Source organism: Stegastes partitus, unplaced genomic scaffold (assembly GCF_000690725.1).
Source record: "Stegastes partitus isolate 25-593 unplaced genomic scaffold, Stegastes_partitus-1.0.2 Scaffold1318, whole genome shotgun sequence".
NCBI classification, from domain to species: Eukaryota; Metazoa; Chordata; class Actinopteri; family Pomacentridae; genus Stegastes; species Stegastes partitus.
In genome coordinates, this window is record NW_007579049.1 from 93,342 (window position 1) to 115,887 (window position 22,546).

General features: G+C 44.3%; 1 protein-coding gene across 3 annotated transcripts; it reads right to left on the reverse strand.

Annotated features, from left to right (window-relative positions):
• Positions 1-73: 73 nt before the first annotated feature.
• On the reverse strand, positions 74-22,546 carry lrch3 (leucine-rich repeats and calponin homology (CH) domain containing 3). Of its 3 annotated transcripts, none has more exons than XM_008298444.1 (20): positions 22,288-22,546; positions 16,429-16,573; positions 15,320-15,446; positions 15,127-15,232; positions 14,838-14,974; positions 14,653-14,762; positions 14,476-14,569; positions 12,893-12,998; positions 12,371-12,516; positions 12,027-12,082; positions 11,900-11,945; positions 11,684-11,809; positions 11,126-11,170; positions 10,724-10,777; positions 8,015-8,045; positions 7,812-7,925; positions 7,192-7,286; positions 6,974-7,111; positions 6,815-6,892; positions 74-881 (listed from the first exon to the last, which is right to left on the reverse strand). In XM_008298444.1, exons 1-20 carry the CDS (start codon positions 22,541-22,543, stop codon positions 720-722), a joined length of 2,172 nt encoding a protein of 723 aa, XP_008296666.1. In that variant the 5' UTR covers positions 22,544-22,546; the 3' UTR covers positions 74-719. The 3 variants fall into 3 exon arrangements, with proteins under 3 accessions (XP_008296666.1, XP_008296665.1, XP_008296667.1); XM_008298443.1 differs by having other exon boundaries at positions 8,015-8,048; XM_008298445.1 differs by lacking the exon at positions 10,724-10,777.

Here is a 22,546-nt window from a genome sequence, read left to right on the forward strand (position 1 = left end):
ACTCAAAACCTTTTTTTTTGACCTTTAAATCTGTTTTTTTCTATAAAAGGCAAAATTATGAATAAAAAAAGAACCTTTTTCTTATAATTTAGATTTTTGACGTTTGATGTAAATTGACTTTTTAAAAGTCAAACATTTTTCAAGTCGAATTTTCGACTCCTTAACTTCTTAAGTTCTGCTTTTTCATTTTATAAAAAATAAGCGAATACATTTACTAAAAATTGACTTTCTTTAAAGAAAACTTTCAGACTTCTTTCGTCTATTATGAGATTTTTTAAAAAAAATGTAAGAAATGACCTTTTCAAAGTAAAAGCTTAGAGTTTTGGAGCTCATCATTTTGACGTATTGAGTCAAACGTCTGACCTTTTGTGGAACTTCTGCACGAGTGATATTTTAATTGTGACTAACTTTTCTTCTTCTACAGACAGAAATGTGTTTGTAACCGTGATGCTGACCAATAGGAGCACAGAGACTGTAACCATGGCGACGGTAAACACAGCCTGTCCTCCTGTGCGACCTGCAGACGTCCACAGTCGCTGTTTGTTTACATTCTGGCTTCCTGATGACATCACACACACTGTGACAGACGTGAGCGCTGATTGGTCGACGACCAACACTTGATCCTCCGTTATGATCAGCTGACCAGAACCCTGCATTCATCCAACGGCCTGCAGCGCTACAGGAGGCCGACTGAGCGCGTGCGGTGGCGTCCAGGTTGTCTACATGGTGACGGAGGATCCGGGTGCGGTGGATGATGAGGATGTGGTCGCCGTGGTGACGGGGTGTCGGGGCGGGGCCAGGTCCAGCAGGGCGCTGACGGTCCCGGCCACCTGGGGGAGCCCTTGCTCCTCCAGGATGTGGAGAGGAAGACACAACTGACTCTGCACAGACAGACACCACAGAAGAAGATGCACAGCGAGGGGAGGGGCGAGGGGACAACGGAAAGGTGGGTCAACGGATGGAAACGTAAATGAAGCAATAAAATAACTGTAACCATGGTAACACAAGGGAGTAAAAACGAGGAGCGGCAACGTCAACAAAAAAGGAGCAACTGAAGTGATGGAGGAAAGAAAAGGTGAGAAGCAGAAGCAGAAAGAGATCCAGAGCTTTTCATTGTCTTCATCAGAAAACAGATTTCAGGCACACCGACATAAACGTGTTCGCTGAGGTCAGCGCATCACGTCGGCCGTTTAAAGCTAAAACACGTCATTGTGCTGAGAACACGACCTCCATCACTGCTACAGACACACAACGTGAGTCACAGCTGCTTCAATCGACTTTATTCATGGAGGGAAAAGTTTTCTCCAACATCAGGGCAGAGCAGAGGCACACAGTCTGATAAAAACACTCATCATCATCATCCTCACGCTTCAGCTTACAAAAGTCAAGTTTTCAGTGTTTTCTCTTCATTTCCACTTCATGTTTATAAGACGACGTAACCATGTGGGTCTATGAGTCTGTTTCCACTGCAGGACCTCAACCAGGAACCCGGTTCAGAGCTTCATTTAGGTCTAAGTTACGGTTTCGGTAAAATTAAATCTGTTGTTGCACGAAACTCTTGGAAATGTTCTCCTGGAGGTTTTCTTAAACTCTCCACAGAAGCATAAGACCAAGATCAGGAGAACACCTTCAGTACCTCAGGAATCCCTCAACAGTAGGTGAACCGGTGCAGCTAAAGTAATGCAGAACACTTCAAGTAGCTCCAACGTTGTCTGAACCAAAACATGTTATTTCTTTATGAATTAACTTTCATTGTAATTTCCTTCTACTTCTGCTGTTTTCTGTTTACGGCTTCTTCTCAGTTTGTTCTTTCTTTTACTGATTCCTCCAGTAATGACATCTTTTCCTGCTCTGGCCTGTTTCATTTCTTGATTTTTTTTACCATGTATACGACACCTTTTGAGGTGACAGAAGGCATCAGCGTAAGTCTAAGCGAACAGTCTCCATCTTACACCCTTCAGTAGGTCCCTCAGGTTCGGGGACATGAAGCCTTAAATCTCACACTTAGGGAGGAAACTTCAGGTGTTTTCTGTAACTGGCTCCAGGACTTTACCAAAACTTGGACTTGTAAGATTTATTTACTCTTTAGTCTGATGTACAATCGTGTGTTTCCACTGAGCAAACGTGATGAGTTGATTATTGGCCATTCCTAATCTAACAGATTAAAGACATATTAACCGATAAGGCAGATGACGACGGACATTCGTTTTGGAGAATGTGTTGTAGATTAGCTGTAGCACATTTAACTAGCAGCGGGCCACCATGACGGACTTCTGCAGCAATTAACTTCAGGCCAACACCTGCAGCTTGAACCAGGCAGCATTCTTGGAGCCGTGTAGCACATCTAGCACGAGAAACACCGAGCTAATTACAACGTTTCTCCAGTGTTAAACTACAAGTGTTCTTCACTTCGGTCTGTACGTGTAAATGTAATCCTGCCACATACAGATGCAGCAATAAAATGGTGTTTGCTACGTTTGTACAGGAATTGGTACCTCCTGAGCAGAGCCCAGATTTAGCTCCAAGAACCACAAAGTGAACCGGTGAAACTGGACACCGAGTGGTTGAAGTTTCTGCAGTGGAACTGAGATCAGTGTATGAGAGTCCTGCTAACACCGAAGGGCTCCAACACTCTGATTTCTAATTAAGCGTCACAGTTTGCATTACAGAGAGAAAGACCACGAGTGGAAACTATGATTTTCGGTGCTCAGAGCTTCTTCTCAGGCAAACATGTACAAACAGTACGGCAGGTTTCTGATCGGGAAGGCTGAACCACATTACAAACAGTAAAAACAGTAAAAAGAAACCCACACTCAGACAGGCAGCCGAACATAAGGCACAGGGGGCGGAGCTTCAACAGGCAGGAAACAAGCTTCAGGGTAAACCTCCAACTCTGGGGGATTGTCAAGTTTGAACTTCAGCAGATGAGGGATTGCATGATCCTCTATGGCTCAAAAGAACCTAACAAACTGTGACTTCAGGAGACTACGTCTTGTTTGGATCTGAGTAAGTCCAGACCAGTCAGTCCTAGTTCAAAGTTAACAAATATAAGATCAAAGTTAGTAAGTCCCAGGTCAAAAGTAGCAAGTCCAGACCAGCAAGTCCCAGGTCCAAAGTCAAAAGTTCGGGTCTGCATGCTCCAGAACAATGGTAAGAAGTCCAGACCAGCAAGTCCCAGATCAATGGTAATAAGTCAAGATCATCCAGTCATCAGTCAAAGGCAACAAACCCCAGGCCAAAGGTACCAAGTTCAGACCAGCAAGTCCCAGATTGTAGATAATAAGCCAAGATCAGCAAGTCACAGGTCAAAGGTAGGGGGTTCGAGGTCTAAGGTAGCAAGTAAAGACTAGCAAGTTTCAGGCGAAGAGTAACAGGTCCAGACCAGCAGATACCAGGACAAAAGTAAGAATACCTGCCCAGTAAGTCCTAAGTCAAAGATAATAAGTCAAGATCAGCAAGTCCCATGTAAAAGGTAGCAAGTCAAGACTAGCAAGTAACTGGTCAAAGGTGGCAAGTCCAGACTGGGACAACCCAGGCTAAAGGTAACAAGTCCAAGGTCAAAGGTAACAAGTCCAGACCAGCAAGTACCTGGTCAAAGGTAACATGTTAAGACAAAGACAAGTCTTGACTTTTGTGCTTTGAGTTCAGTACGAGTCAGCATTTGTTGGTGTGCTAGTGGGCAATATCAAAGATGCTTTTGCCACCTGACTGGCTGCTGTAAGACTGATGACAATCAATTGGCAGGAAAGGTAAGATGTCTGAGAAGGTTTGGGGACGCTATAAAATTATTTCAAGTCAGAATTCAAGTGGCGTCATGAGTCTTTGGTGTTTATTTTGAAGTTAAGTTCTAAGTCTGGCATCGGAAGTTCGAATCCAAGTATTGTGATTTGAGTCTCGAGTTTCTGAAAGTTTAGACAGCAGGGATTTTAGCACTTACAGGCTCAGTCGATTTGATTTGTATCATCAGCATAAAAGGACAGACACTAAAAACTGAACACTGTCAGACTCAATAGTGAAACTGACACAAACTGGATTTATGAAGTGGATTAGTGGATCAGTTAAAAAGTAACCCCAATCCTCAAGTCTAGAAATATATTTCAAACATCTGGATCGCATAAAGCAGACAGTGGGCATTCTGAAACAGCAGGAGCTACAACCTAGGGAGACTTTTCGGCAGTGTTTTGATTTCTGCACAGCTGAGTCCAGAAGTTACAGATATATCCGTCACACTGATGTCATCAGCTGGGCTCCAACTTGTAATGTGCCAAGTCTCTCCATCAAGTCACAGCAAAAAGGCAAAACTACCCTGGCTTCTGATCCCAGAAACCACATCCACACTGCTCACAAAGGCATATAAAGATCAAGTCCTCATTCCAAATCCTGGGGACAACACCAGATGATAAGTTAAAGGTCTGGACCCATGTGGATTAGTCAGCTTGGAGATGCTGGAGCATTTTTCAAGCTTGGACAAAGCGAGAGTCTTCATGCGGATGATGTAGCTAAGTTAGCTGAATGAAGCAGCAGCCTCCAGCTCTCTGGGGTAGTTTACAGGTGACCACAAAGCAGCAGCATCTTGAAGTCTGAGGCCGTGGTGCTCGGCTGAAGGCATTCAAATATCTTAACAGGCGAGTCCCGGAGGATGAACAGGTGCAACACTGGTAGTGATTTGGGTGGTATAGCAGACTGTTATATTGAAAATGGACCTAAGCTCTTTCACTTGTAGTTGAGGATATGAGGGATTGAAGTTAAGTTTCAGGATCACCCTTTGGAGGTTTGGAAACTCCTCAGGATCTACCATGCAGAGGTAAAGGAAACCCTTTACCGTGGTCATGCACTGTGACTTGTGCAGGAAGAATGAGATTGTTGAATAAAGCAGTTCTATCTTTAAAAGGAGTCGGCTGGCGTGGTGATGGCAGCTGGTAGTGGACGAGGAAGACCCATCTATCCATCTCGTCTAACCCAGGGATGCTTCGAGATTCCAGGAGGTGCTGGAGGATGTAGTGGATGAACAGGATGTCTGTCTCTACCTAGCTACCTTCTTAAGGCCAATTCATGCTTTCCATGTACGCGTCTGCAAGAAGTATGCATAACGGAAATGTCGTTATTCAATCGAGTCCGCAACAGACCACCATCTGTGCCAGTCCAAAATTTGTAACTGTCTACAATACAAACGTGTCAACCGGACACGTGTCAGGAAAACAAGTGGTGCTTCAAACAAATGTTCAGAATGAAGAGAGGCTGTACAAAATGATTCTTCCTCACCCACACCTTTATAATTTTTCATTAAAGAGTTGAATTCAAAGTCGTCGCTGCAGGACTTTGCAGGAGTTTTGTACATTGTTTCTCAAACACCGTAGGAAGTCCTTATTCCTCCAGAGGTCTTGCGCTACGCTCACGCACTATGTTTGGAACACCCCAAGAATAGGCATTAACACTATGGACGGCATAGTCTGTAAACAGTTGCTTGGGGAAATGCAACGTAACAGACTGAGGTGCATCTATTGGTATGAACAGAGCTACATGTGCGTACGCTGTCTGCCTGTACATCTGCTCACATGGATGCAGAAAGCATGAATTGGCAGTTACCTAGCCTGCATTTTTATTATTTTATTATCTGCACTTATATGTGAAATGGTCCAGGTATCGGATCAAGACGTCTCTTGAAAGGATTTTGTTTTAGGCGAGCCACAGAAGTTCCTGGAGGAATATATAAGCGGCTTTTTACTGCAGGAACTTGTGGCAGATAAACAGAGACTGCACCCTAATCAGGTCCTTTCAACTATAGCAATGGAAGATCTGACAGGTTTGATCGTGATGTCAAACTTCAAGTGCATCAAAACAATGACAAACAGTTGCTTGATACTATTCCAGTTCTATGAGCATGTAGGCGATATTAGCCTACATGGTGAACCATGTCGTTGGTGGCAGAGTTATAGAGGAGAAGACTGCTACTAGACAAGGACGTCGAGGAGGCAGAAAAACTGGTGACTGTCCTCTCTGAGTTAACAAATCAACACTGAGCCTCACACAGCAGGTTTTCAGGGCCGTTGAGAAGCAACTATTCGAGTGTAAGTGCTTCTTTCTCCAATGGAAACGGCACAGAAAGAGCCAGGTGTTGCGGTCAAATCACAAACCACAAAAGTTTGAGTCACCATAAAACAGCCGACGAGTTCCTGCAGTTAAAAGGTTAGGTTTCCATCTAGGCCGGGAACAAATCCAGATCCTCATTCAGGGAACGTGGCTACAGAGCAGGACATCTGGCAAACCTCCAGTATTTGTGCTAAACTAGGTTAATCTGAAAATGTTCGACTTTAAAGGTTGTGCTGTGAATCTGTGTGGTGAACGGAGATATTCTGAGAAGGAGATTTGTGGAATAAACTTGTATCAGTCGGTTTCTCCTCGTATCTGTGTGGAGTCGGCGGTCAGCAGACGTGTTCAGGTCCAGGCGTGCGGCGCCAGGTGTACGTAGATGGCACACAGCACTGACATGACGGACAGGTAAAAGAGCGCGAAGCCGGCCAGCTGGGCCTGAGGGGACAGGCTGATCAGGGGCGGGGCCATGGACAGCAACACACCCAGCGTCCCATAAACCCCGTCCCCTTTTCCCTCCAGGACCTCCCCCACCGAACAGAGACGGTCCTGAGTGTGTTTGTGTTGGTGAGATGGACACGGTGAAGGAAACGTGGGCACAGGAGTGATACGGAATAAGAACAGGGTTAATGAAAGGTGGGAGAATGAAGGAGAAGGAAGAGAGCTGTTAGTTGAAGAGAAGAAGCTTCCGCCTGAGCACCATTCATCCAGGTGTGACTGTTACCTGTGGAACTCCGATCCTGCGACACGCCTCCAGGAAGTTCTCCACGTTCCGTCGACATTTGGCCATGGTGAGTTTAGGCTGTAGGGGCAGGCAGATGTTAGCACCGTCGCAGGTGACAGCAGCAGGTAAATGGGCATCAGTTGAACCAGAGTGACTCACCACAGCGGGGGAGGGGACGTGGATGCTGGGTACGGACCGCGGCCTCACGTGATTGGCCAGGTGACACAGCACCACCCCGTCCGTCAGAGCTGCTCCCAGGTCGCTTGGCAATGACACCTTGAGACGAGCCTCGATGTTCTGGACAGAAAAACAGAAGCGATGTGAGGTGGCGTGCAGTGTAACAGGTGAGTCCAGGTGTAGCAGGTGGAGGTACGCACCTTTCTGAGCTGTTCCACCACCTCAGCGTCTTCTCCAACCAGAGGAGGAGCAGCAGGAGGCTCCTCCTGGCTCTGAGGAGCAGCAGCAGTGTCACCTGGAGGACAAAGAGGAGGAGTCAGACATACCTGACTAGGGATGGAAACAGTTTTCTTAACTGACAACTGGCAGATTTGTCAACCAATAACTAAAAAAATTAATGGCACAAAAATTAACTCAGGGGAAATCATTCTGCGTCCTGATGTAGATGTTTGAAATGTGGTCACGTGCTATAGCGCCACCAACAATCAACCACTGGATCACAATGACGGTCAGTAACAAACAGAAAACTCTGGTCGGTAGGCATTAAGTGTCACAGGAGACTTTCTCATGGTGGTACTTCACCAGCTAAACTCCTACAATGCTCTCAGCTAGTGTTAAACAGCAAGAGGCTCCACCTGGTGGTGCAATCAGGTACTACATCTAATCTACAATACATTTAATGGCAGACATGTCTGCCTCATCAGTTGATATATTCTAAAATCTGTTAAATCGCGAACAGCAGTCAATTAATAATCAACATCCCTACACCTGACCTGCGAAGGTGGTCTGAGCTCAGAGAGATCACCTGGCAACACCTCACCTTTCCTCTTCTCCTCCTTTTGATTGAGGCGATACAGGAAGCTCTCTGGTCTCACGCCGGCTGTCCGACAGGAAGCCACGCCCCCTGAGCCGGGGTACGAAGGCGACTGATTGGCTGAAAGAGGAACCAGGAGGCAGAGTCAAAAAGCATGTGGACAGGTAAGAAAAATGAAAATATGCGGGTTGCGTTTCTGCTGGTCTTACCTGTAGGAGACAGAGAGGCTCTGTCCTCGCCCTGCTGAGACACAACACATGACCGTCACACACCTGAGCACACCTGCAGGGTCCTCAGCTGGATGACACACCTGCACTAAGTCTGCTCATCTTTAATATCTTCATTTCACGTTCAAACTCAAACCAACCCTGACTACCTACAAACTCGGTCATCCCTGTGGATTCCTCCGCCGCTGAAAGTAGTCCCTCATAAATTCTCTGTTTCTATCTGATTAAAAACTATAGTAAGCTGCTGTTTTAAAACAAAACTACAGATCTGTGAGGTGATTCCTGATCAGCCCTGATTGATAGATGGATCTCAGGTTTACAAATAAGGCATTTGAAATCTGTTTTTAAAGGCTTCAGTAGAAACCAGTGGACTCAAAGCTGAGCGCCACAACAAGGAAGTGAGAAAGTGTTGACAAATAGAAACTAACAGCAGACCGAACCTCTCAAAACTTCCTGACTGAACCAAACAGCATAAAGTTTGTTAACCGGTAAACACAGTAACATCCAGACAGACTAAGCAGCAGCATGCAGGTTGCAGTACCTGCAGCAGACAGGAGGCGGCGCTGTCAGAAGCAGCGTGAGAGCGACAGCCGTCTACAGACACTCCAGTCACAGACTAACGGACAGACGGACGACGAAAACAAACAGAGAGAAGAAGACGAGAAGGGCCGAAATAAAAAGATGAAGGTTTAAACTCAAACAGAAATGGAAGCTGAGATCTGACGTCAGTGAACCCATAAAAACATCCATCGACTCTGTTAAACCATCAGCATGTTTTTCTGAATTTTGCATCACGTCGGTCACGTTTTTGCAACAAAGTGAAACCAATGCTCAACAAAGCCAATCAGCAGACGTATAAGAGAAACCTGCAGTGTTTTCACCTGTCTGTGTGAACCAGGACGTCGCTTTATAGTGTTTGTGTCAAAGTCGATCTCAAACACCAGAACACACTGACAGACCAACAGAAGTTCAGACAGACAGAGATAAAAAAATAAACATAAAAACCAAAAGGAGGAGGAACAAACTAAAGAGAAAGTGAAGACGAGGAAAATAAAAGAGCAAATAAGTGGCAGGAAAAAGGATGAACAGATAAAAGAGGAAGAAGAAGAAGAAAGAGTTAATACAGAAAGCACATTCAGCTTTTATCTGATTTATTGATTAATAAAAAAGAAGTGATCGGTTACCTTTGCAGCTTGCTCCCACTACGAGACCTTTTATATTTAGCTTGTTTAAAACATTAAGATATTTACTTTATTAACTCTAACTTCACTGTGGCTCATTTGAAATACAATCAAGTGGGTTGTCAGTTTACCATCATCACCTTCACCTCTCTGCTGTCCTGTAATTAATCTGTTCTGATGCTCGTTTACAGCCTGAACAGCAGAATCTAAACTCTGTGCTTTCATTTCATTAATTTTAACGCCTTTATTCAACTTAAATCAGTCAAACCTTTAGATTTTTGTGCCGTCTTGTTGCTCAGTTTATGAATTTAGAGGTGGAAAGGCTCAACAAACTAGACTTTAATAAGTGTGATTCACGTCACAGACATTAAATGAGCAAATAAACGTGTTGCACGACTGTCGTCACAATTGTGCAGCACAGTTATCACAGGAACAGTCGGATAAAACACCACAGCCAAGGTGGAATCGACAGGAAAGGGTGAAGGGTGAATAGTGAAGGAGGTGCAGGAGGACAGGTGGTGGGCGGGGCTCCGGTGACAGGATGAATGAGTGACAGGTGTGGACAGGTGTGTTCATGCTGGAGTGGCGTTGCCGAGGAAACTGTGGTGTCACATGCAGATTCAGTTCAACGAGAAAGAATCAGTCGGATTCAAATCACCAGAAATGATGCCTCAGACATCTTTTAAAACTCCTGTTATTAAAATACATGAAGAAGAAAACCTGTCTCAACCATCATTTATGAAATTTGACTCTGAAACATCTGCTTTTCGACTATTGTAAACAAACTTTGGCCCATTTTCAAGCATTTTCATTTATTTTTTACAACAAAACAAACCAACTGATCGAGCTCAAAATAATCAGACAGATAATCGGTCTTAAAACTTCATGAGGGTTTGTCTGGTGTTGTTCAATTTTGTCAACAAAAACTGCAGCTAAATAAAAGTTCTAGACGACAACTAAGACGAAACGTATATTCAATCAATAAAAACTCCACAATAACTTTTTATATTAATTGCTTTGTTTGGTCAAACTTTTTCATTCACGTACATCCAAAATTTTTTCCTGATGAACACATTTTACTTTTTGTGGCAGTTCCCCCACATTTGTATTTCAAAACGCATCATGTAAATGACTGTAAACAGATAAAAAGGTGCAGATAAATGTTTTGGGACTTAATCAACGGCAGCTCGTTTGGTTATATTACAAACAGCACCTGTTAAGTTGCCTCAAAAACACAGGACAGCTCTTATTGTGAAACTCAACTGCTCCGTTTTCCTATCTTTGGCTTCGTTCGTGCTTTTATTCTGTAATTCTTCTTGTAATTTAATTAATGTTGCTCTTATTCTTGATCATATTGTTGTAATAAAGAGCTGAATCAATAAAGTGATCATACTTGTCTTGACATTTCTGGCGATGCAACATGAAGCTGAGTGATTCTTGTCGGTTTGTCCGCTTTTATTTTGTAAATCAGTTAGTAGATATTTTTGGGGGGGCGGGGCTAAACTCTTACCATGAAGAGGGCGGAGTCATCTGTATGGGTGGAGCGTCTGGAGGGGTACACACTCTGAACACACATAAATGTGACAGACACGCCAACATTAACAAAGACACACAGACGTGAACAGGTGTGGTGATGGAGGGGGCGTGGTCTAAATGCATGGGGGCGGGGCTTAAACACAGCTGCTTGTATTGAACCAAATTGGAGACATTAAAGACCTCGTCCAGGGATGAACTGAAGTGAAAACCAACGAACAGCAGGAGGGAGGGACCACCATCACCCTGATCAACACAGGCTTAATGCTGCTTTTGCTAAATCTTGGCGTTAGGAGTCGGTGAGTTTTCAGGCTGCAGCAGACGACAGAAACAACACTGACTGGACACACAAACACCGACGGGATGGATGGAGTCTCACCTCAGTGTCTGGACTGGACTTTGTTGGACTCTGAGCTGCTTTGTGCTGAAAAACAACAACAGACCGTGTGACGATACACTTCCTGTTTCAACGATTACATCATATTAATGCGACGTCAAAACACATTTAACTGTCTGCAAACTGCAAGAAGCTCATCTGACAGATGTTTCCTCCTCCTTCCTAGCGCTGGTAGTTATCAGAATCCTTCATTATGTTTCTGTGATGGTTAACACACCTGTATGTAGAAGCTCTTTAACCCAGATGATATTTTTAATGCTAAAATATAATTATTATTAATTTCAAATTTACTGTTTTACAGAAAAAAACAGTAAAGCACATTATTATTTCTTGATTAAAATGTCAGATTATAGTTATTTACTTGCATTCCTGAACAGAAACATGAGTTTTAGTGGTTGAATGTTATGTTTGATTCCTGTCTGAGTTCTCAGAGAAGCCCAGTGGTTCCAATCTGGGTACAAAAAGGTGAAGTCAGTCTGAAATTCCTCATTCCTGTTCAAAATGGTTAAATTGGTGGCTCACTGGTTATACTGGCCGTACCTTGGAGTAGCTGGTGACGCTGTCCCTCTGCAGAGAACGGTTCTTGTGTCTCTCCACGTCGTACCTGAGAGCAGCGAGCTGAGCCTCCCTCCTCATCCTCTCCACACCTCCTGAACCCCCACCTCTCTGAGAACCAGACAGACAGACAGACAGTTAGTCCTGAAGAAACAGTGCGTCTCTGAGGTTTCCTATCAGACAGGCAGGAGGAGGCGTTACCTGGCTGTGGGCACTAGAGGGCGCTGCGACGCCATCGACCACACTCCTGAGAGACAGACAGGCAGTTAGACGGGCAGCGAGACAGTTACAGCACACATGAGAGCTCAGACTGAACCGGTTTCTGTACCTGCTGTGTCTCTTGGTGTCTTCTGTCCTGGATAAACTGGATTTCACAGGAGAACCCTGAAGACACACAGACACAAGGCGACACTGATGAAGCAGAACATGATGAGAAACCAGCTAATAAACTGTTGATGCGTTAGAGATTAATGCTGCAGTTTGGAGGAGACGCGTGCAGAGCAGGAAGTCTGGAAGGGTCAAACCTTCTGACCTCAGCTGACAACAAACTTTTCTGTGACATGAGATCAAAAACTTGTGAAATGAAACCCTCCTCCTGAGTCAGAGCTGCTCAGCTGTAGATTTAAACACCTCGTGTCCCGTATTGTTGCGACAGGTGGGCGGAGCTCTCACCTCTCTGGTGATGCGTCTCTCGATGTAGGCCATGAACTGAGAGCTGAGGCTGGTGCCGTCTCCTCTTCCTCCTCGACTCCTGCCCTCCTCTTCCTCCTCCTCCCCCACACAGCTGTCGATGAAGTCGATCTGCTCCAGCTCCACATCTGGAAACAGAGGAGAGGAGCTGAAACCATCTGAACGCTCATCAGTCAGGTGGAACAGCTGTGTGTTGACTACGGCTCCGAGAACTTGACGACAAACTTGCAGGTAAACTTTAGATGGGAATTAGTTTCAAATGCATCTAAAAACGTGTTCTCATTTGTCATGATGAGCTACTGAGTGTGGACTGATGGAGAATATTTAATCTGCAACACAACAAAGTGAATAATGAAGCTGATGAATCTGCCTCTGATGCTTTGAGGAGAAGCTCCAGCCTGCATGAAGCGGAGACACTGAGGCAACGTTTTACAGGTCAGTGGCTGCGGTTTAAGCCTGATAACTTCCAACATGATCTGATCTGAAGTCAGCTCAGAGACTCACGTGTTCCGTTGGCCAGCAGCGGTCCTCCTCCTCCTCCTCCTCTCGGCCGCTGGTCTCGGCTGATCTCGGCGACTCTGACCGGCAGCTCTGAAAGCTCCTCTGAAGGCTGAACAGACACAAACGGACAGACGCGACGTTTTAGTGGTCGGCTGCTTTAACGAGACCTCGGAGTTAAATCACGGTACTCAGCTGGACTTGTTGGTTATTTTTAAACAGGTGACTCATTCAGAGTTCTGCTGCTGAGAGTTTCAACCCAACAAGAGAACAGAAACCACACCAGCCTCCTGATTCAAGCTCCTCTGACAGATTTAAATGGTTCACTATTTAACACCTGGTTTGTTAAAACGTTCACACCCTTAATGTGAACGTTTAAGGCCACATGTGATTATGGCCAAAATTATAATCAGTATTATATTTAGATTTTAGGAACAAAGTATTTATTTGTTTATGTATTTATTCATGTTCACATTTAAATAACCAGAACTCTGCTTTCACTTCCATGTTGTGCTTGATGCCTGCCAATCTTTCTACTGTTCCTTGTTCACAGAGCAGCAAAACATCAACAAAACTAAACCACAACTTTTTTTTAACCTAAAACTAAACCAGCATTTTTCACTTTCACAACACGGGGACGTGTCGTGCAGCGTCGCCGGGATTCAGCGAGCCAGCGTTAAGCGATTATCTGATCTTTCCCGTCTGCTCTCTGTTGTTTGTCACTCAGCTGCTCTGGACTGCAGCCACAACATCCAGGAGGTTTGTTCTCAGGCTGCCGGGCTGCGTGAACGGCAGCATGACGGCCTCCCAGAGCGAAGCCAAAACATCTCCGTCGCTGTCTGGTGTCTGGATGTTAGTTTATGCAGCATTTGATTTGATCTGTGGCAGAGTTTTCTATGAGCAAAGCATTTTAAAAGTCTTTATACCAGCTAATTATGTTCATTTAATGTAAAAAAAAACAGATTAATATTTGATTACTTGTGCAGCAGTGCCCTTGGTTTATTAAAATGATTAATTGGTAATTATTTATCATCACATCAATGAACTCTGCAGCTGTCGGGTTTAGCCAGCAGGCTCTTTGTCTGTTTTGTTGTTCTGAACCATTTTAACTCATTTTGGACACGTTTTCATCATTCTGGACAGACAAGGTTTTGTATTTTTTGCGGTTTAATTCAGAATTCAGTAATCTGTAATCTACTTTATAGTCAAATCACTACTGTAACCGAGTTGATTTCAGGGTGAACGTTTTGTGTCAGTTCTTAAAAAGGTTTTATCAGCTTGGGGAAGAACGTCCGGCGTGTTTCATTTATCTCAACGATTGCTGACTATCAGTTGGTCAAACTGTTTAAAACCTGCATTCCTACTTACCTCACTTTATTAAAACGTTGCTGTGGTTTATTACATCCTGTTAGCGCTCACTTTTACTATAATGTGTCTTCTGACAGGCATAATTTATCTGGTTATATCCAAAGTTTTGAAGTTTTTTTGTGGAGGACGTCAGAGCCTCGGGATCAGGTTTAGGTTCTGGTGCGGGTCTTTGGTTTGCATTTTATCAGCGATCGTTCTCACAAAGACTGTGTGTGTCTGACCTCGTTCCCGAGCCATCGCTTGTCTCCGCTGTCGACGCTGTTGAAGCCGGAGTCCAGAGCTCCGTACGGACGGCCGGGGTACAGCTCATCAACACTGACAGGAAACAGAGGCAGTCAGTGACTGAGGCTTTTATTCTGAAGGAGCAGCATGTGTGTGTGTTTGTGTTGAGTTCAGACCAGGAGCTGAAGGTCAGAGGTCGTCTGTCGTAGTCGGGGAGGTCCGGCGTCGTCTTACTGGCCTCCAGGTTCAGATACTTGAATATGTGAACTTTCCCTTTGATGCAGATCTGCGGAGAAGCACAGCGCCGTGGTTAAAGCTGAACCTGCAGACCGACCAGCGGCTGGTGTCGCCGGCTGCCTACCTGTGCAGGTGGAGTCTGCAGCGGGTTGTTGTCGAGGACGATGGTCTGTAGCTGTGTGAGTCGTCGGTAACAGACGGGGATGGAGGTCACTTTGTTACAGGAGAAATCCAGACGTACCAGAGGAAGCTCCGCCAGCTCTGGACGACAGAAACACATTCATTTATTATTTAGCTTTAATGTGAAACTGGGTTAACTTTGTGTTTTAAGAAGCAGAAAGCAGAACTGCTCCTTTAAATGAAACTGCCTGCAGCGACACCACAGTGTACAGGTGTGTGTCGCTGTAACGTACCTGGAGGCAGCCGGACCAGGTGGTTCCTCCTGATGTTCAGGTCTCTGAGAGCTTCCAGCTGACCCACCTGAGCAGGTAAAGTCTGGATCTCATTGCAGCTCACATCCTGCAGGGAAAAGCATCAATAAGCGATCAGCAGAAATCACCAACAGGATCGATCAGTGACTAATCAGAGAGGCGTTTGATGGCTGACCAGCTCAGTCAGGTGTCTCAGCTGTCCCAGCTCTTCTGGCAGAGAAACCAGTTTGTTGTTGCAGGCGATCAGAACCTTCAGAGGGAGGCTGCAGACCACCGTGGGGAGAACCGACAGCTGGTTCCGACTGAGGAGAGATTTAGTCAGGTGTTAGTTACCTGTTGTATGGTGCTCACACCTGATCACAGCGTCTCTGATTCAGAATCAGTGGAAAGCTCTGAACAGCTGCAGGATTCATGTCCCACACACACAACGCTGTACAGACAGGTGACAAATTAAAGGAAAAGACCTGCACTTATTTGCACTGAAGATCTTCAGTTCAGTCCTTTCGGTTCGGCGACAATGTGCACCGAACGATGCAGAACTCCATTTAAAACTACATGTGTCCCCGCAAACAGCTTCAGCAGAGGACTACAGGTTGTGAGTTCAGATCACGTGCACACCACAGCCTTGTCGTTGTGTCAAACTCAGACCAAACAGAGCTCACAGACCCTCCGCTATCTTTAAAGTCTGCTGTTTGGGAACACCACAGCTCCTCAGTAAACTCCAGCGACGATGGACAAAAACAAGCGGATCTAACAAAAGCTAAAGCGGACATTGTTCCGGCCCGTGGCGTTTCAGCAGCCTCTTCACAACAGCTCAGACGGTGTCACAGCGATAACAAACGCCACAGGTGTTTTTATAGCAGCACATGAACAGAGCTACTGAGAACACGGGTTTTAAATACGTGCTGAAAGTAACCGAGCCAGTTGCCGAGTTCCCTCTCAACCACATCTCAGCCAGCGAGTCGTGGCAGCCATTTATAAACGAACACAAGCTGCAGTCGTCCACAACTTATCGAACACAAACACAGTAGAGTTGAAGCAGTTGATTTTCTAAATGCTGCACCTTCATGAACGTACTGAACCGTGACCTGAAAACTGAGGCATGTACCATGATTTCTGTGTTCTATTACACTCCTTAAGACAGTGACATCATGTGAAAGTGTAATAAAAGTATTTGGTCCCTAAAACCAGTGCATAATCTCATCATTGATCAGAATAATCACGATCACCGTTTTGGCCACAGTCATGCAGCTCTGCTACGACGAGTAGAAATGTGTGTGTTACCTGAGGTTCAGGTAGGTGAGGGCCTGCAGGTTCAGCAGCCCATCTGGCAGAGACCTCAGACAGTTCTGGTACAGATTCAGATTCTCCAGAGACACGAAGAGACAAACCTCCAGAGGAAGCTCCGACAGCCGATTACGAGACAGATCTGGAAACACACAGAGGGAGAGAAAGTTCAGGTTACATCTACCAGACACGTCAGTCCAAAGGAAGGAAAGTCCAGGATGGAGCTAGAGAAAGACGACCCAGTCAGGAAGGAGTCCTGCTGCTTCAAACCTCTGAGAAAACATCCAGCAGACCGACGTTACTGTGCTGTCAGATTCTGCGGATCTTTCCCGTTAATCGTGCAGGTAACCCTCATACAGGAGGGCTGTTCTGGATTAATCTGGACTCCAGATGTTTTCAGACTGTCAGGGAGGCAAAGATCCTCCATCAGGTGACTTCACAACAGCTGGATTTAGTTTTACTGTAAGAACTCGGTTGGACTGGATTTAAAAAATAAAAGGCCGCAGTCGAGGCCATCAGTTGAGGTTGTCAGATATTCAAAAGAAAAGCTCCCAGGAAGTCACAGCATGTCACCAGGATTTGTATAGCATTCTAGACTATCAAAATAAAAGCTCAGAGATGTTCAAACAAACTTTAAACAGATGAAGCATATAAATACATGTAATATATTTATGATGTCTGAGCAGGACACAGCTGCAGCGGCACGCTCAACACTGCTCCAGAAATGTTCCAGTTTTATTTACTCCCAGAATAAACCTCCAGAAATCCACTTAAAACCAGAGAAGACGACAGCTCGGAAGCTGCCAGAAAATCTGCCTGTTTATAGGTTTCATAAGTTTTCTTCAGCATCACGGTAATCCGCTGACAGTCGGTCGGATCCACGGCGAACACAACAGACGACTCTGCTGCTTTATTTTACAGAACACAGGAAAACTATCAGTCCACGGTGTAACTTCTGATGTTTATTTTAATGTCAGTGATGTCACTGAGTCACAACCAAAAGAGGAAATGGCACCATGTTGTTGTCCTAACTGTGGTGATTGACAGCCTGAAGCTCTGACATGATGTGAGATAATAAGTGCTAATTATAAGATGCAGAGAGCGTAACCCCGACGGGCGACTAAAATAAACACACCAGACGAGTTAACTGCAGAAACCAACACCCAGAAAAAAACGGCCAAATATGAAAAGAATGCCTGATTTACCACCGTGTTTGGAAGCTTTAGGCTCTTCAGGCTTATTGCTAGACGGTCGAAATAAATGATCAGTTGTCATTTATTGAAGTATGTGTCAAGTATTTCAATTTCTGATTTTAATAAAGCTTCATTTCTCTAAATCCTGCTTCTTAAACGGGAACATTTTCTAGTTTCTTTCCTCCTCTGTGACATTAAACTGAAGATCATTTGTCATCTTGATCTTTAGGAAACACAGATTGACATTCTTCTACATTTTCTGACATTTGGACAGATTCGTGATCATTCATCGTCAACATGAAGGATTCTTAACAGCTTCTGAACTGAGCAGATGATTGAGTGCCTCTGAACATATTCCAGTCCTCCACAGCACAAAGTGGCGACCAACCAAGCCGCCCTCAGCCGAGATAATGCAGCTCTACGAATAAAAACACTTCAGTCTGTCATCCGGTGAACACGCAGAACTTTCCATAAGCATCAGCTGACGGCCAAACATTAGAACATTATATTATAAAAACATTACATTCATTTTTAGAGTCTAATAAAAACAGGTTTCATGAACACATTCAGGTTGCATTAGAACCAATGCTAATAAATAAAACTAATCACTGGCACCAAATGAAACAGCACTTCCTTTTTTTTGTCAGTAATTATGGTTTCATTTAGTTTTGGTCAATAAAATGGTCTGAACTATCAGGAAATTCTAGATTTCTGTCAGATAAGGTAAAACAGACTCACTGCCTTGACTGTATGTGGACTGATCATTGCTCACTGTCGCCCTTCAAAGGTCTATTCTGAGCAGAAAATCCCCAGTTTATGGGCTGAATGAATGAACAAATCAATGACTCCTCTTCATTTACACTGCGGGCGATAACAGGCAGAGCAGCAGGTCAATGCCTCACGCTGTCATTTTACAGCTCAAAATATCCTAAAACACTTTTTATGTTCTGTTGTCGATGCAGACTAAAGTCCAACGCCCCGAATCAAGCTTGAAAAATAAATTATGATGTAATGGAACTTCCTGCTGTCTTAATATATGATTACATGTCAGTGTTTTTCTCCATCACACATATTATCCTGCTGTTGAGTATTTTTTCCTGTTTTTTGTGTAAAAGTTTACTCTGAAAGGATGTATGAACACAAAAAGAAAGGACGAGGAAAGATGCCACTGAAAAGTAAATCTAGAGACAGTGAAGGCTTCAAAAAGTCAATAAAGATAACAGATATGGTTTCATAAGGTTTTAACTTTCTACTAACTAGCTCTAACTCGTCGGCTAATTAGTTCTTAAATTAATCAACATCCGCACAACCTTTGAGGCGGCCATTATTATACCTTCCCCAAATTAGATCAGACAGACCGCTGATTAGTTTTGCAATTGATTGATTCATTGTTTAGTCAATAAATAGACTGTTAGTATTGATTCTCATCAGCCAACCATCTGACTAACTGTTGTAGCTTTAAGTACTCCAAGATCAGACTGACGTAGGTAAAGGATCAGACTAATTATGAAAGAAGCAGGATCACACCTAAAAAAGACTTTTTAAATCATGAACAAATGCTCAGTTTTCATTCTGATAACTGAATCATTGTTTTAGTTATTTCTATTTCAACGTTTTGCTGGTTTCAGCCTCTCAGATGTGACGATTTGCTGCTTTTCTCGTCTTTCTTGTCTCTTTCTTGTCATGTGACACTAAACAGAATCTTGTGAAGACGCCTCGGGCTGTAATAAATTACAACAGACTTTTTTTCTGTCTTCAGCCATTTCGTAGACAAAACCATCAGCTGATCAATTAGTCTCCAGCGAGCAGAGATCTGCTTCTGGTGTGGCTCAATAAAAACACTGTTGTTTCATTATATGTGAAGTTAGAAAGTCACGTCTCCTTGTATGTTCCTGACACTGAAAGACTGAAGTTTTAATACAAACCACAAAAGTAAGAACTGTATCAGAGGATCAGATTTGGCCCACAGACCAGTTTTCCTCCCAGTACTCCAACACATCCCGTAGTTTCATAACAGCATTTAGCTCCAGCTTCACATCTAGAGTCTATATTTATCAGAGCAGCTGTGAGCACAGCAGCACCTGGCCAGCAGGCCAGGAAGTACAAATCACCACGGTAACTTCTACTTCCTGCTGTACAGCCGCCTGTGATGCTCATTCAACCATCATCACCAGGAAGTGTCCTGAGGCGACCGACACCTCTGAAGGACAAACTCCTGCTGCAGCTACAGACACTTGTTTTCTTGTCTGTTTACATCACATTAACACAAACATACGTCTAACTGTGGCAGAGCTGGAACGACGAAACTCAGTTAATCACTCAGCAGCTTAACGAGTTCAGGATCAGCGGGTCGTACAATGGAGCCAGTTCAACATAGCCAGGCTTTCTTTGTGTTAGCTGGCTCAACAAAACCTAAAACCTGAATCAGAGATAATGATGATCAGACGGTGGTGTTAAACTGTCTTTGTTAACTACGATGCTCTTCTTGGTTTCCTGTGTGGTCCCATGCATCATGTGACTCTTCTTCTGCACCAATTACGTGCTGCCTCCGTGAGTCAGAGGAGCAGTCTGTTTATAAAAGGGAGATATTAATAATAACAATCATAATGCTAATAGCGCAAGTGAGGAATGCTGGTAAATAACTGTGAATATATTTATTTTTCCACTCAGTGATTCTTGATGCAGCTGCTTGTTTCTGATAAGACAGTCGCAGATCAGAGCTCTTCAACCTTAAACTTAATTCACATGAAAATCTCCTTAGTTTTCTGACAAATCAAAGTGAAAATAATGTTACTGATTTAATATTCTCCACCAAAAGCTGAATGAATTTTCAAATCTGTCTTCGATTAGCTGCTGTACCAGAAATGTAAAATGATCTGGGCAGCGAATCAGGACCAAGCACCAAAGCACATTTATGTATCATCAACTAAATGCATGTAGGTTCCCATGGCAACACAACACATACCTGCTGTAAGTGCACGGCTTCTTTCAGTGATACAAATAATGTGCAGCTCAACAGGTGGGCAGATAAAAGAGATTCTCTCAGCTGATAATCAGTATTGCTCAGAGAAAATAATCAGGAGCAGAACTGGTTAAAGGAAGCTACTTCTCACAGCTGATTTAAATCCCAAACTCTGAACAGAACCTCCTGTGCAGCATCAGTAACCATGGCAACCTAGCTGCGCAGCATCAGTTACCATGGTGATGGAGCAGGTTAAAAAGAAAGCAACCTCTGTGACACTAGCTTCCACATAACTCACTAACCCACCGACCTGATGTCATAGACCACAAGTAACTATTTTGATAATTTCCGTATTTTTTCAAAATAAAATGTTTTTATTTGAAGTCTCTTATTCACCTGGTTTCTTTTCTCCTCTGTGACAGTAAACTGAATATCTTTAAATTGGAGACAAAACAAGATATTTGTTATCTTAAGCTTTGGTAAGCACTGATTGACATTTTGGACTATTTTCTGATATTTTAAAAAACAATAAACTCATCGATTAATAGGGAAAACAATGAAACAAGCAAATGTCAGTTGCAGTCCTATCCGATAGTACAGAGTGTACAAGAATCCAAAACACAAAAATATTAAATTACATTTATTTATAATGTAATATTGAGCAGTTAATCGTTAAATCTGAGAACTTCAAACCCTCAAATTAAGCCTGAGAATTACTTAGACGGTTAACCGATCATTAACCTGCTGCTGATTGATTTGTTTTTGATTCCTGCGCTGCGTTTGTTTTGTCCTCCTCGCCGGCGCGACAGTGTCGGGGGGGGGCGGAGCAGCTTCTCATTCACTAATCAGACGTTAGAATCAAAACAAAGCCAGCCAGGTGTGTGCTCACTTTTCACCTGTGCAGCTGACGTCACAACCACGGGGTGAGGCTGCTCTAAACGCCCCGACTGTCCCGAACCCGGGAGGTTCCGCTCCGGTCCAACTGCACAGCTAGCTAGCTAAACAAGCTAAGTTTTATTGTAGAAACTAGCTGCTAGCATCACGTCCCCTGTGTTTACCTTTCTGTGGCAGTTAGCGTGCTAACTAGCCGCACCAGCAACCGTCAGTCTGCACCAACAAATCTCACAGGTGTAGTGACACAAACTGTAACCCCAACACACGGTGTCCCTCCGCCTCCACCCGGAGACTCTTCACCTCAACCTTACACCTCAAAACCACATCTAAGATACAGCACATACCACCTAGACAGATCTGAACATGTTAACAATTAAATTTAATCGTGCTAAACACTGCTAACTAGCTCAAGTTAGCAAACGTTACTTTGGGTTCCTGCTGCTGCGCGGATCATCTTTTAAGTTGTATTTTGGACCTCATGCATTAAAAGTCACTGTTAAAGTCACTCAAAATAAAAATAATACTGTTCTGGTATTTTATTGTGATGTTAGTTCACTGAAATGATCCGTGATATTAGAAATAAGAGCAGCAGAATCACGACAGGGTACCGCTTGTGAGGGGTGCAATGTTTGTCATAACACCGGCCCTGACGGTTTTCCCATCCCGTCCTCTCCAGAGCCTTAAAGTTGGATTTCAACTTTCCCCGCTTTAAAACCTATAAAAACTGCCTTTAAGTTACTTTAAGCGGCCCGACAGAGACCAGCCCGGCTCCGTGTACTCGCTGCACGGGCTGTGCGGCTCACTCACCGGCCCTGGTGGTGTCCGTCAGGTCGTGGTTGGCGGCGCTCCGGGGAAACTCCTTCAGCTTCCTGCCGCTGAGGTTCAGGCACCCGGTGGCCGAGGCTTCATCCAGCGCCCGGTCCAGAGAGCGGTTCCAGGGCGCCGGGCCCGCCGGTCCCAGTCCGTTAGTGTTCCCGACTAAAACATTAGCGGGTCCGCCGCCTCCGACCGGGAAGTTGAGTCCGGTGTTGTCCGCAGACCCCAGCAAGACCGAGGCCGCCATTAC